We start from the raw sequence: 16113 nt of genomic DNA, 5'->3' as shown, positions 1-16113 counted from the left end.
TAAAGCATATATAGAGCGGTATGCATCGCTCTATGAAGAATAATAGTCCGGGTGGCAGATCATGGCCGTGAGCGAGCCTAAATGGAGGGCAATCACTTCCGGGTGGGCCGGATGAGGGCTGTTATTCTTTGTTTATGTCGCACATTTCACTGGCACTCGCCTCACGTTACCGGCGGCGAATTGGTTAAAATTAGATGGCATTGGACTGCACCTATATATCTATATTAACAAGTCTAAAGTTGTCACGTGCGAAAAAGATGTGCGCATAGCCAATGAAAAGATGTGCGCATAGCCAATGAAAAGATGTGCACATAGCCAATGAAAAGATGTGCCACTAGCCAATGAAAAGATGTGCCCATAAAGCTCTCAGCCCCTCCCTCTTTGGCTGCTGTAATGTGATCTCCCCTATGGATCTCCGCACTCCGCAGAGAAACCTTACCTATAGTCGCCTCACCATTTCGCTTATTCCTTCTAAATCTCTGCATTTAAAATATAGGTCGCTCAGCGAATGTCTTAGTTACATTAACATTGTTCTTAGAAACTACTTGGTTTGTACCTAACTACTACGATTAGACAGATCGCGTTTGTTATTTCGCTACTGCCAGTACTTCTGATTGCACGCACACACACACACACACACACACACACACACACACACACACACACACACACACTACCCCGTGTCCCACACACACACAACACTGCCGCGCGGATTTAAGCTGTCAAAACTATTTTGTTAAAGTTACATATGCCACAGACACTTGCCTGAACTGTGCAGCTGATATATATACAGCATTGTCATATTTAAAAGGCGCTTTATAGCTTCTCTCAGCTCAAAGCGTGTATGAATAAGGAGATAAATGAACAGCTGACGTCGGTGGGAGAGGACATCAGCTGTGTGTGTTTGTGTGTGTGTGCGCGCGCGTGTGAGAGGGAGGTACTGTAAACAGTCAGCAACACGTTACATTTCTACTTCTACTAAAGAAAGAGGCAGCGATGGAGCCATAAGTCCATATCCACAAATTCGGGGACATAAATTGCGCAAAATACTGTTAAACATGACGGCATCAGCCTGCTGCATCCTCCTAGCTGTTGTGTGCTAAGCTAAATCATCATACAGAACAGTCAACACGGCATTGACCAGGGTTGCCACATTGACTGAGAGGGAAACAAGTAACCAGGTCTATGAAAATGTTAACAGGCCAGATCAAGTCAGAAAATAAATCTAGAATAAGCAACAATATTGCTGACTGTCAAACATCATTGTCCAATGTTGTTTTACAGCAGTGGTTCTCAAACATTTTCATGTCATGGACCACTAATATTCTATATGTATATATATTTATATATATATATATATTATATATATATAATATATATATTTACTATATATACACACCGGTATATATACAGTGTACACAAACCGTATATCTAGGTGTGCCCCGAGATTTTTAGGCTATGAAAAGTGTGCCCTGGGACAAAAAAGGTTGAGTTAAGCGGTGCCCAAAAGGTAGATCACGATCTACCAGTAACGTCAGATCAGGGGTTTTGTCGGCCATCTCCAAAAATGCTCCCCGACAGCATAATCGGAGCAAATACCGGGCAGTGTGTATGAGCCATAACGTGTTGACTACACTACACTACACTAATAAGGACACATAATAATAACTAATAACCCATCCGTTACTACATGTGGTGTCAACTCCCGCAATTTCCTTCTTCCCATAGTGCGCGGCAAAGTAACTCTGGGATGAGCGGCCGCAAAGCGGCCGCGAAATTCTAGTATATATATATATATATATATATATATATATATATATATATATATATGATGATATAGCCATAGCCCCTCCTATGTCCAGCTTTTGGTGTGTGTAGCCCAAATTTTGTCCTAACACAAATTAAATGCCATTGATAATGAATGGACAATTTTGAGTGTTTGTGCGAACACAAACATTGCGTAACACAAACATTGATGATGAAGGTGAGGACACAAACTATGATTGGCCGGAATGAGATGATGTATGATGATAAGAGCGCCCCTCACTTCATACGGGTGTGATATTTATTTTTTAACAAATGTTCTCTTCTGTGGGGTCCCTGTCACAAACATTTTCAAATGGGGGGGTGTCTGCGGCCAAATATATCATTTTGGGGGCTCTTCTTGGTAGGACAGTATTTGAGAACTAATGATTTACAGTAGAAGGCATTTGTAGAATCGTCCTCAAGTCTTAATGGGTTAAGAATGAGCTGTCTGTCACATGTCAGAAGACAGAAGAGATTCACCATGCTGAGCGCACAGCGTATCCCGGTGACATCACCATCCCTGGTGGCTTTTAAAAAGCAGGAGGTCTAAACCGCTGTTTTTTTATTATTATTTTCTTTCACAGCGCCTACAATCCTTCCGCCTAGGCCACACACAGTCTTTATGTGTGTGTGTGTGTGTGTGTGTGTGTGTGTGTGTAGTGTGTAATGTGTATTCATGTGGGTGTTTACAAAGTTTATATTTGTTTGCGTGTCGTTATCCAAGTGTGTGTGGCGCAGAGGGAAGGGCGTGATGGGATTCGATTGTTCACACAGGGTATTCCTCCTCGAGGCCCCGGCGAGTATTCTGGGATGTGGTGAAAACACCGCCACCATGCCCACCCAACCCCCAATGCCTCCCCCCACCCCCGACCACCACAACAAAGACCCCGCCATATGTAAGCCTGTTGAGGATGCCACCCAGTGCCAGTGGGCAGAGGGGGGTTGGCATCAACCACAGTGCGACTAACAATCTGAGGGCATCAGCGAGAGGCATAGGAAGGAATAATGGTGAAGCGAAAACAAAACAACAAAGGAAAACGACCATGAACGACGGTGCCGGTGGATTGCTAGCATAGGCGCCACGACTCATTGAGAATCTTTCAGTCGCCAGCATGGATTGGCGTGGGGGGTGGGGATGGTGGTGTCTGAAGTACTTTGTTGAGATGCATAAAAATAGAGATTCTATTTATGCTTCACACAGTCGCAAATGAAAGACTGTTATATTTGAATGAGTGATGAACTAAAATGTGTCAATAGCCTATTGGTTTGAGCTGGCAAGTGAGTGACTCATGGCTTTTAACATTTTTATTTATGCATTTTTTTAATTTATTGTTTTGCTTTATTATGGTAAATACAGTAGGTGTGTATGGACAGAAAACCAAGGGCAGAGAAAGGGAGGATACAAACCCAAGTCCACACAAGGAGCAACTGTTTGAGCTAACGCAGTTGTTTTTTTCTTTTTCTTTATTATTTCATTTCTCATTTTCCCAAATGAAACTTCAGCTTTGAAAGTGATACAGCGTACATTGTTGTATGCTTATAGCAACTTGAGGTGATACAAACACACAAGTATTGCAATATCTTGGCTGTGATGTCATATACCATCCTAACGGGAACGCTGAGGAGTTTCCCTCCCCTTATTGGAAATTGGACGTGTTAGACTATGGTGTTAAAGAATGTAGTGCAACCAATTAGAAACCACCGCAGCCATCTCTTGAAGGCAGCAGGTGCGGCAGGACAAACGTTTGGTACGTAGTAGAGAAGTAGTAGAGAACGAAGTAAAGAAATATAAAGGCAGAGACGGAACCCCAGAAATCCAGAAATGGGAGGAGAGATGATGGGAGATGGAAGGAGAGAGGTGGAGGGGATCTGTCTATAAGCGCAGTGATGCGGCACAGAGTGTGCTGGTGATGACTCAGCTGGCTCTCCATATAGCTACATCACCCTGCCCCCCCCCCCCCCCCCCCCCTCTCCCCCACACTGTCTTTCATGCTCTTTATTTGTTAAAGAGTAAAGACTACAGATCTAAAATGGCTGTTGAATACTTAGATGTACCGGCTGTCAGATCATAACAAATCTCCCTTGCTAAACTTTGTACTACTTTGCCTCGCTACTTTTGCCTTTGTGTTTTATTGTCTCTTTCTCTCGTCCTGATTGATGTTGCTATGAATTCGGTCCGGGCTGCAGGGATACTCAAATAGCTTTGCCTGAGGGCTGGAGCTTTACTTGATGCTATTGTTGTCTGTGTGCAGCTATAGCCTTCTGTTATCACTCATCTTAGGAATGGTATGGTATATTAAGTTTAAATATTACAGTTTTTCTTGTATGTAAGTAAGTATTCATGTCTAGGAAGCATGCTTTGGTTTTTGCTAGCCACAGTAGATGGTTCATTCGTTTTTGCTAGCCACAGTAGATGGTTCATTCGTTTTTGAGGCTGGTGTGAATGAGCCCCCTGTTTCTCTCTTCTACAAATTATATTAATTCAAAGAAAGATTTTAACTTTTAAATTCACTGTGTATATTTCTTTGAGTTCTTCTCCCAATTGAAGAGAGCTGAACAGACTCAAGTTTGGCATGCAAGGATATTTATTGGCTCCTCTAATCAATACGTGAGTAACGATTGATGATTGTGGGAGCAAAAGAAGAGACTTTGCCCTGATTACTGTAAGAGGATCGGAAGTTGTTTTTGAGAATTGCTGATGAGATACGGTTCCCCACGAGCCAGATCGGTAAATTGATTGATGCTGGATGCAAAATAGATCTCCTAGCTCTTCTTTTTAATCTCTCCATGTGTGTATGTGTCTGCGGCGTGAAATCCAGCGTGTTCGTTTAACTTTTGAGAGTGAAAAAAAGGTTTCATACCGCTTGTATGTACTTTGTATCTGCCTCGAGTGTTTGTGTCTGTTTGTCTGTGCAGTCAGTCAGTCGCACACACACACACGCACATGCGCACGCACGCACACACACACACACACACACACACACACACACACACACACACACACACACACACACACACACGCACACGCACACGCACACACACACAGAGAACGGGTCCTGTCCCTGTGATTACCAGACCCTCGTGTCACAAAAGCCAGAGTGCAACTCTAAACTCCTCAATCTGTTTACACTCCCTCGCCAACCTATTCATCTCCTCACCGTTCTCCCTCCCACTCTCTTCAGCCATCTCTCGCTATCTCTTTACTAATCCCTGCGCGTTTCACCTCTGTCTGTCCCCCCCCCTCTTTATGTCTCCTCAATATCCTTTCTCTCTCCTTCAGTCTCTCTCTTTCTGTCAGCGTGGCTCCTCCTCTCGTTCTCTGAGCGCGGTGTGGAATGTGGTGTTAAGTGTCGTCCTTCCTCGTAACGGTGATACTTCCTCCTCGGCCAGCCTCGCTGTGCGCTCACCTTACCTGCTCCGGCTCCATTCAGTCTCGCCTCCACAATCAGCCCCAGAGGCACACAGGCAGAACCCTCCGCCTCCCCCTCCTCCTCGTCCTCCTCCTCCTCCTGCCTTTCCCTCTCTCTCTTCAACACTCCACCTCCCTTCACTCCCTCTATCCAGCCCCCATCCTCCTCCCTTCACCTTCCCTGGCTCTGGGTAAACATACAGGCTTAACTCTTGCTGTTCTTGTCTCTCAGGGAAATGTGTATACACAGTAAAAGAGACCGGTCCATTTGGTTACATTTGTACACTTGGTGCTACAAGTGGATACATGAACGCTGACAACTCTACTAGTGTGCACACATGCAATAGGCTTAAATACGTGATTGCACACTTACGAAGACACATCACTTACTTGTTCACTGTAAGTAGTTTTGGTTTCCTAGATTTTGCAAGTGTATGCGTATGTCGATGCTCAGTACCACTTACATATAATACGTTGATTGGCACAATTAAGTTCCTTCCGGATGGATGTTCTGGTGTACTTGATTGAGACTGTGCTGCCTTTCTCAGAACCATGCATGCGTATGCATGCGCGCATGCTATTAATTATATGTTCAAGCGTGCAAGGAGCTTCCACGTGTGGGACAGCGACGGTAGTAGTGATGGCACTTTGGCTGGCTTTTGGTTTGTTGAGTTGTAACTATAGTTTTGTGTTAACTTGTATTGCTTTTGACATGGCATTTTGTGGCACTAAAGATGCACTGATGTACAGCACGCCCCCCCCCACCTTCACCCATCCGTCCCATGCGCACACACACACACACACACACACACACACACACACACACACACACACTCACACTCACACTCACACTCACACTCACACTCACACATTCACACTTGGCTAAGCTGACCTCTCGCGTGCGGCCCACTCGCGCATTCAGCTGCGTAAGCCTTGCTTTCTCGTGCGCGCGCTCTCTCTCAATCACTCAGCCGTCCACGTGCACGCTCACAGAAAAACCTCAAACACTGTAATGGCCGTCTCTCATTTCATTTAATCTGCCTAGAGGAAAGGCCTGGAGGCGGCCCAGCAGCCCTGATTAATAATAGGCTTTGGAAACACAGTCTCTCTCTGCCACACACTTCGGCTGCCTGGCTCCAAAACACACTGCCCCCCCCCACACCACCACACCACCACACCACTGCTGCACTCCACTTTTATCATCATCTGTAATGAAAAACCCCACCATTTAGAATGTGTTTTACAAATTATCCAGAAAAGAATGCGAAAGTATTGGCGGCTTGGAGGGATTTCTTTTTGAGCAACTCTTAAATTGTGTGTCCAGTTTGAATTCCAGGTATTTTATTCTCCCTCTACATAGCCCCCCCCCCCCCCCCCCCCCCCCCACACACACACACCCTCATAACGTTGTAGATTGAATGTGACATATCTGTGACATATCTAACCAGCTCAGGGCGAGGAGGTAGATGGAGGAGGTATAATGGTCTTCCTGTCTCCAGCTCTACCACATTAATTGGATGAATCTGGCGAGACATAAGTTGTATGGTGTTAAAACACGTTTATCCAGTGTAATATTTATTGTTTATTGAGTGTTTTCGGGTTTTTATGTTTTTATTATTGAGTTTTTATTGTACTAGAATCTGAACGTATGTTTTTCCACGTGCATGTACCTAAAAAAAGTGTAAGTGACAATAAAGTGAATCTGAATGTAACTCTAATAAACCTTATCACTGGCTCTGTGTGTGTGTGTGTGTGTGTGTGTGTGTGTGTGTGTGTGTGTGTGTGTGTGTGGTTGGTCAGGTGGTGTTGGAGTGTGTCCTGCAGAAGGACCTGGTCTACAACAAGGTGAATCCCATCTTCCACCACTGGAGGATTAACGACAAGAAGTTTGGTCTGACCTTCCACAGCCCAGCTGATGCCCGTGCCTTTGATCGGGGTATTCGCCGGGCCATTGAGGACATCAGCCAAGGTGGGTTTGAGTGTGTGTATATGACGTGTGTGTGCGTGTGTGTGTGCATGCGCGTGGGGGGGGGCACCATCATGGGGGGTTAACGTGCCTGCATGTGTGATTCTTGATGTTTCGGCGAGGTGTGGGAGATTATCAGGCCTCACCGGAACACACCTTAACTCGAGGCATCAAACAACCACCATTGACTATTGTTTTGGTTATCTAGAAATCAGTACAACCCGCAGATTACTGTCTGCTCCTTTTCCTTTTTTAAATATATTCTTTCATACTCTGAGCCACCAGTCAGTCTCACAACAGGCCTTATTGCTAGAATAATACACCTGCAAAGGTCTGCAGTGTGCATGCACCAGCAGCCATCCTATACATGATAAAAGTCTATCACGCGGTATGCATTCATGTTCATGTTCAGTTCATGTGGTATGCATTGTACCGTGTGTGTGTGTGTTTGTGTGTGTGTGTGTGTGTGTGTGTGTGTGTGTGTGTGTGTGTGTGTGCGCGCGCGCGCATATGTGTGTGTGTGTGTGTGTGTGTGTGTGTGTGTGTGTGTGCGCGCGTATGTGTGTGTGCGTGTGTGTGTGTGTGTGTGTGTGTGCACTGCATGTGTGCACTGCGTGTGTGCGTGTCGGCAGCCTGTGCTCCTGTCTGTATGTTATTGCCATGTAATGCCTGACCTAGCATCTGTTGTAAGGGGAGATGCATAGCGTTGATTAGTGTTGATGACTTCCCCCTGCTACCTGCTCACTCAACCAAGCAGGACCCCTCCTCCTGGGTTATCTTATCAGCGCCAGCTGCCTAGATAAACACTCTACTTCCTGTAGAGACTGGCAAAGGCGAAGCCGTGCCCGGACAGCGGGCGATAGTGGAAAGAAAGGGAGGGAGGGCTGGATGGATGGGGGGCAGGGAGTGGAGACACGTGGACCAGGTTAGAGATCGGGTATAGGGGCAGAGGTTCAGATGAGGGAAAAGGCTGGAGGAATTTCACCGCAAGTGTAAGTCTGAGAGAGCACGAGTGTACACTCAGTGTTGCAATGGATAGATTATCATTGAGGATTTTACTGAGTAGGAATACAAAGGTCTTAATAGAGGAGAGACATCTTTATTTGAATACGGGAGACAAATAGAGACGTCTTTACTGTAGTTGGTGTGTGGGTTCTACCTTTTTAATGTTAGTACTTTTAGCCCTGCACCCATTGTTGAGGTGCGTGCAGTTAGGTCCACCTTGAAGCCTTAATAGAGGAAACATGTGGTCAGGCCTAAATCAAGGTAGCATTTAGGCTAATTTGGGAAAACAAGACAAAGGGTGGGGTTGGATCTCTGAGTTGAGTTAGCAGCTTTGGTTCCTTATCCTGATAAGCATTATTCTTCAGCACTGTGCCAAGGGGTTGCAAAGTCATCCAATTAGATGACCGCCAGCTCAGCGATCTGCCACCAAGTCCTGTGTTGCGCAAGAGGCTGGCTGGCAGGCCTATGGGAGCAGTACTCTTTTTTTACTCTCTCTATCCAGGACCCCTTAGTGGGGAGTGGGGTGTAACAAACCATATTTTGCAAGTTTATTGATGTTTGCCTCTGTAACTTCTTGTCCACAATACTTTATCCAAAGATCAAACCACTGGCACACAGAGACACATGTTAAGTATTTCAATCATGCAGTGAGTGGATAGTGGGCATAAGTGTGGGCCATCTTTGAAGATGCTGAATAGATCACCAATGATGAAAAGTAGAATCCTAAGGGTGGATTTAATGAGACAAAAAAGCATGCCCTAACAGAGGCCAATTTACATAACCAGTAAGTTGGCGGGAGAGCAAGTTGGCTCAGGCTATGAGAATATTAAGTCATTGTAGCAGAGTAAGCCTCTATGCCACTGGTTCTCAATGCGGGGCCCTTGAAGGGGTTCAAGGTGGTCTACAGGTAAACAGTGTAGATTGGATAAAAATATCAAATGAGGGTCCTTGGCCTAATGCATAGCAAACTGGTTGTCCTTGAATTTCAAAAGGTTGATAATCACTGCTCTTTTTATACTGATGTCAACATTACAGGATAACCTGTCTGATGAACCCATTACAGCTGGGAAAGCATCTGTGTCATTTTAGATTTTTGCATTGGCTGTGCAAAAATAGCAGACATATACGCTCACACTGCGAGCTTACTTGTATATCTGCTACTTTTGAACATTTTTAGAAGTGCGATAACTAATTAGTTTCAACAGTGGCCAGGCTGTGTAGAGTTCCCCCCCCCCTCTCTCTCTCTCTCTCTCTCTCTCTCTCTCTCTCTCTCTCTCTCTCTCTCTCTCTCTCACTCACTCACTCACTCACTCTCTCTCTCTCTCTCTCTCTCTCTCTCTCTCTCTCACTCACTCACTCACTCACTCACTCACTCACTCACTCACTCACTCACTCTCTCTCTCTCTCTCTCTCTCTCTCTCTCTCTCTCACTCACTCACTCACTCACTCTCTCTCTCTCTCTCTCTCTCTCTCTCTCTCACACTCACTCACTCACTCACTCACTCACTCACTCACTCACTCACTCACTCACTCACTCACTCACTCACTCACTCACTCACTCACTCACTCACTCACTCACTCACTCTCTCTCTCTCTCTCTCTCTCTCTTTTCTCTCTCCTGGCTTCCTCTGTATTCTGCCAGTGTTGTGTAATACCTCTTCACCGTGCAGGCAGGTTCCTCTGTATTCCTGTTGCATCGCTCTGCTGCCCGACTGCTCTGTGTGTGTGTGTGTGTGTGTGTGTGTGTGTGTGGATGTGCGTGCATGTGTGTTTGCACGCGCACATGTGTGTCTATACGTGTGCATGGCAGCACATGCATGTGAGTGTATCAGCCTTGCAGTCCTCTGTTGCCATGGCAACGCAGGCACATGGCTCAGGCAGCTTTGTGGTCCAGCACTGATAGAGTCTCTGTCTCTCACACGCACTCACGCACACACACACACACACACACACACACGCACGCACACACGTAAACCCACCTACCACTCTCCATGTGATTGGAAGACTGACGGACATACTGATGGACAGACCACGTTTAAAGGGTGATTTCATTTGTAGGCTACTTAGTTGCGTGTCAGTGTCGCACACTGAAAATAGCCCCACGCTGACAACGCACCACAGTGCAATGCGTAGTGAGCTTATAGATCTGTTGTTTTTGTTGTGCGACATCATGACACGCAAATTGCCCCGTGATATTATCCCTGTGGTGCACACTGCATCGCCTTATGACAGACAGACAGACGGACGGACGGACGGACGGACGGACGCATGCATGCATGCACTGGGGCAACATTAGCCAAAAATAGCAGATCCACAAGCTCAATGAGGTCGTAGATAGGCTATTTTGGCCGGTGAGATTTGGTGTAGACCAACTCAGACAAGTCTAGAGGGTTTAAGTGGTTAAATAAGGCCCCAGTGATTCTAATTAAGTGAACTTGAGACTTAAAAAGAAGCTCTTGATGCCCCAGGTACACACAGTTTCCCCTTCATCCCCGGTGGAAATGACTTAATCCTTGTTTTCCACGCCGTTGCCAAGATCTTCGTTTTCTCCACTTCCGGTCAGTAATTCTGCGGCGTCTTTTCAAACACAATGAGTCTGCTGCTCCATGCAGGTCAAGTTGCTAGGCGGGTCACATCGCACATATGTGGTGGCGATTTTTTGCCGTTCCTTCACTTGCTTTCACAAAGAAAACATGAATGTTTAATGATGAAGGCTGCAATTTGAGTGAAAACAAATTGTAAATTTAATTAAATTGTATTTAATGATAAAAATTTATTTCTTTTGGATGCTAAACCATTGTTTTTAGATATTTTGTTGGCTCATTGTGACTGATGATGGGGAAAAAAAGGAAAGAGAGAAAAAAAGACGGTAACATGGTTAGCCAAATCAAGTGGCATATTAGCTCTGGCTCCAGTGTCTGTAGATGAGGTGTTTTGGACAGGGGTGGGGGCTCATGGCGTTTTAGCCTGGGTCAGAGTTGCACTATCCCAGGCATGCATATTTCATTAGGCTCTTCTACACAGTAAAATCTGAGAGTGAACAAATGGAGCCAAATGGACCCCTACGGGTCCACTTAGCTCCATTTGTTGACTCTTGGAGTTAAATGGGCACTGAGGATTTTACAGTGTGTGTGCCTCACTGACACAAAGCAGCTTTCATTTCCCCATTAGGGCTGCAGTCAGAGGAAAGCAGAAGTCCTGCTCTATTCTCGCTTGACAAGAATCAGCGTTTATGACACCGAGTCTGTCGGCACGCTGTGCTCAAACATGCTCAGATGGAAGGGCAGGCTGCCGTACTTCCAAATAGAAACGCTTTCGTGAGGTTTTCAATAAAAACATTGTCTTTTTGTTTGTATGCAACGGTACTCAAATAAGGAAAGGTGGACAGGCACTAGGCAGGATAGAGTTTAGCTACAGAACAAGATTTAATTAGTGTTCTGAGATGTTTTGCCCTCTAGCGATGAGTTTCAGCTTCAAGACGATATTCAGCTGTACTTTGAATTTCCATATATACTCTCATGATACCTCCTAGGCCCCAAAGCTCTGTGCTTTTAATGTATTTATTTTTTTAATTCCTTTTTACAACAAATTCATTTTGTGGAAGGCTATGGGGGAGTGATTAAAAATGATTTTGTTCCATATGCTGGTTTTGCTAGATTAACTTTAAAATTAGGGCATCAAATTGAATCACCTCTGTAATAATTAACATAATTATGTGCACCATGGATATGTGTCAATAATTCTGTAGTCAGACTGAAGGTCTGGATGGTTCAATGATGATTTGGGACAAACAGAGGGTGCTGTTAAGATGCTGTAGCTGTTACTTCTGTGAGTGAGTATGCGTGCATCGTGATAGTGTTGGGATTGAGGCGTCCTCTAATCTCCTCCCCTTTTCCCTTACAGGTTGTCCATCATTCGGGGAAACGGATGCTCCTGAGGATGGCCTACAGGTGAGTGGATGTCCAGGGATTACAAACAGAGTCAATCTAGAATCTTCATTACAGTTATAAGCTTCATTGTTACATGGATAGCACTTTAGTATTGATAATCCCAGATGGGACACCTCAACTGTCTCTGGTGTCTCACCGCATGCTGTTTTCATCACTTAAACCTCCAGACGTTCATCCTTGGCACCTTTATTTTCTCCCTTCACACCAAGGGACCTATTTAAGCCAGGTTTCCATATCATATCCATATCATAGTATCAACACGGCACTTCACGACTCTACCTGCGTTTGCAGTCGTTTCCATATACAAGCACCTGGTCCTTTGAGTACTCTGGGGGGTAAGAGATACAAAATCCCGCCCCATTCCGTCAGGATTCTCATAGAGCTGAATGGAGACTACATGGTGACGTGTATATAGCTTGTGACTACTGATTGGTCAGGGAATCCTCACAGCTGTGTCACTGTCAACACAGAAAGACTTCTGTGGGACACAGAGTTTAGTTTGCAAGTCGCGGTCTACGTTTTTGTTTTGTTGCAGGATAGCTATCTCCGGACCAGAGCATGTTAGCCTGCCTCCTGGTAGCTAGTTTGGCTATTTGTTATTATTTGGCCATGTTCACCCTGATGTTAAATGTCTTCATTGTTGTAAAGACCTGATGAAGACTCACGTGGGGTTGAAACGTTGTCCACCTCAATATGTGTCATCATGGGTGTTTTTTGGGCATAACATAAATTAGACCAAAGAGTGTTTTCTCCCATTACCATTAAGAAGAGTTAATTGCACTTGAGCACTTAAATGATTGATTATGGAAGTTGGAGGAGATGCCAACAATTGTCTGCTGAGGAAAAGTGAAAGTGTGCGACCATCTAGCAACCTAACCGACTAGGAGAGTACATGCCGCCGCCAGTGCCTGGAGTCTGGAGCCAGTGCCAACAGAATGCACTTAAAAGGCTGTGAAGAAGACCCCGTAATTTGCCCCCATGAACCAAAAGTAGTAATCGGCCATTTTCGAGTCCGTGTCGGGACCATCATTTAGCGATAGAAACACTAATATGATAATCATCCCTCACCTCCCTTTTGGATTTTGATGACGTCACACCATGGAAGCCAGCGTTGCCTAGCGAATTATTAATTCTGGATTAATACGCTTTTAACATTTCTCGAGGTTGGCAAGAATTGTGTTCATATATAATGATTTCTGGAATCAAGGGAATCTGGCATTTGAGACAGGCAAAGAATTTCACCTTGCTTCAGCAATGTCTATTGTCTACTCATTTATGTCCAAGACACATCCGTGATATCTTATCATATCAATTGTCTTTGGAGACGCATACTAGCAGCCAGCGGATACTTTTGGTTTTATTTCTAATTAATAGCTTAAGTGGTAGGCTTAGGCTACCTCCCAGCATGGCAAATGGCTGATGGCAACTCATGGACACTCACCCTATGCAATCATAATGAATATGTGTACTATGGCCCAGATCATTCATCATTCTTTCAACTTCAGTTTCTCTCAGAAATGTGATCCGCCATGTTGAACTTGAGAGTTTTGTTGAATTAAGATGGTGTGTAATAATGCGCTTTCTAAATAGTGAGTCTATCATTTAAGACCATGTTAGGACCAGGGGTGAAAGTGGCTTGAAGTTCTTGCTGGAACTATACCCCAGCATTCACCTCCAAATATTGTTTTCCTCATACCAGGGTAAAATAGAGCCCCTAATCTTGTTGCTGGAATAGCCGATCTACAAGCTCACAGTGTTGTGAGCTTCCAGATTGGCTATTGCCACCAAATGTTCACCTATTTTCACAGAATTGTCACGTATTTGACATGCCCAGACTAGGGATGTTAGGGTTCAAGTTGTTAACTGGAGGCAGGCCAGTGCTTGAACCAGAACTGTATGTCTCAGAGCTTTGCCCCCAACTAGGCCCCAGCAACCATGCAGCCTTTTGTTTTCCAATGGTTGTTCTTGGGATTTACAGGTGTTTAACCAGGGCCAGCTAGAACCTGATGTGAAGCTGGGTGTTGGCCAACAAATGTGCTCTTGCAGGCTTAGCTGTCCATATCAATCTATCCAGCGAGCTGTCACTCTGTCAGAACTGAAGTCGGAACAATAACTAGTGCCTCGGGTGCCATATTTTGTTCCTTAAATTTGTTTCTGTTCCAAGGCAGCATGGCGTGGCAACGTGTGGCGTAGTATGGTCGAGCTTGTGTTATTCAAACCTGCTTTGTTGAGAGTCCTGAGCTCTGTGTCTGAGGTGTGCTATGTCGGTCAGCTGATGAAGGAAGTGTATGTCTTTGTTCCCTTTGTTGAAGCAACACGCCGTGGCCTCTGGTGCTGTGTTAACTGTTGAGGTGTGTGGATAAGAATGCAGTGCAAGAGAAAGGCATGCAGGTATATAACTCAGTCCTACACACCCATGTTCATTTGTTTTAGATATGAGGCATGTTACAGGAATGCCACTCACCTGCTCCACGTTAGATTGTGAAATAGGTGAAAAGACAGATTTGAAAGGACAAGCTCTTGTAACACAGGCTCACAGTATGTTGCAAATGTCCTACATGCTCGATCAGACCATTCGTATTGCGGACAACACACTATAATGGCCGCCTATCCCATAAAGGGGCATTCAGATGTGAGCTTAAGGTGAGGACCCGTCTTTGACTTTGACTCCTCTCGTGAATGACTTCATTCACTGTGTGGACTCAGAGTTCAAAGGTCAGGGAGGAAGAGAGTTGTGTTCCTGTAATGTACCCTAAGTTTCTCTATAACCCAATGTGAGAAGAGACGATTTATAAGCTCAGTGTGTCACAATGTGGGAGGGGGGGGGGATGAAATTATTTTGAATTTTTTGAAAAAAATCCCTAAAATATAGATGCCAGGATTAAAGTTGTTAAGGAGCCTGAACATACAGGAAATCCAATGGCACCACTGTTGCTAGGCAGCAGGGGGGAGGGGGGGGGGGGTGGGGGGCGTCTATGTAGAGGGAAGGGATGGATGGAATGGGGGGGGGGGGGGGGGGGGTGTTCAGGAGGTTCAGTGAGTGAGCCACCGAGGGTGTCGCCATGGTGATTTGGCATCCGAATGTTGCGGTCGGAGACCTGGGCTACAGAGAAAGGAAGAAATGAACGTGTAAGTGACTTTTCTCTCGCAGCAGAGCGCCAGGCAGGGAACCTGCACATGGCTGGTGTTAAATGCCACCATGCGAGGTGCGTGACATTATCTGCCTCACTTCATACCACTTTCACCATCCAACGGATTGCCCTCGGTTTGGTACCGATGTCATCGTGTGACATTGAAAAGTCACCGCCGTTCTCGTGTTCAGGTCTTATTTAACCCATTCGGGACGGGAACCCATTTTGGTGTTTTAAGCATTATGTTATACTTTAGCTATAACATAATACTTAAGATTGTATTTATTTTTAAATCGTGAAAATGTGGCGCAAATCTTGGAATATATTTTATATACTCTTTCACAGCAAACGTTTTTAACTCAAATATTTGGTTCTGAGGGTCCCTGGAACAACATATTTTCAGATGGGGCACGGTGGCCCATATTGGTTACATAATCATTTTGGGGTCTTTGACATGAAATAGGCCTAGTTTAAGAACCAGTGTAATAGAAACATAGGTTTTTCAGCAAACTGTCATGATTTAGAAGACATTTGTAGAATCTGTTATCAGGTCTAAATAGGTTAATTGATATCGATGGCGTCTCGGGAGGCAGCGCTACGCCGTAGGCGGCTTTGACCTTGTCTAGCGGACAGTGTCACATCAACATGGGAGGTTGCCATTAAGCCTTGTTTAGTTCCGTGATTAGACTGGGACATCTTAAATCTCCTGGTCTACACAGATCCCCTGGGATTTGTGATGGCGTTCTTGTATTGTTCAGCATACTTATTTGCTGTGTGCGTGTGCGTGTGTGTGTGTGTGTGTGTGTGTGTGTGTGTGTGTGTGTGTGTGTGTGTGTGTGTGTGTGT

General features: G+C 45.1%; 1 protein-coding gene across 1 annotated transcript in view; it reads left to right on the top strand.

The window, feature by feature from the left end:
- The window catches only part of spred1 (sprouty related EVH1 domain containing 1), a 49802-nt gene that overhangs the window by 22362 nt on the left and 11327 nt on the right, over positions 1-16113 (top strand). The window contains exons 3-4 of the mRNA XM_083791902.1: positions 7016-7184; positions 12090-12136. Of these exons, the coding sequence (XP_083648028.1) occupies positions 7016-7184; positions 12090-12136 (216 nt within the window). The remainder of the gene's footprint in view (positions 1-7015; positions 7185-12089; positions 12137-16113) is intronic.

This window comes from Protomyctophum parallelum (genome assembly GCF_964188405.1).
Source record: "Protomyctophum parallelum genome assembly, chromosome: 20".
NCBI lineage: Eukaryota > Metazoa > Chordata > Actinopteri > Myctophiformes > Myctophidae > Protomyctophum > Protomyctophum parallelum.
The sequence above is the reverse complement of the archived record's forward strand: the minus strand, read 5'-3'. Positions and strand labels throughout refer to the sequence as shown.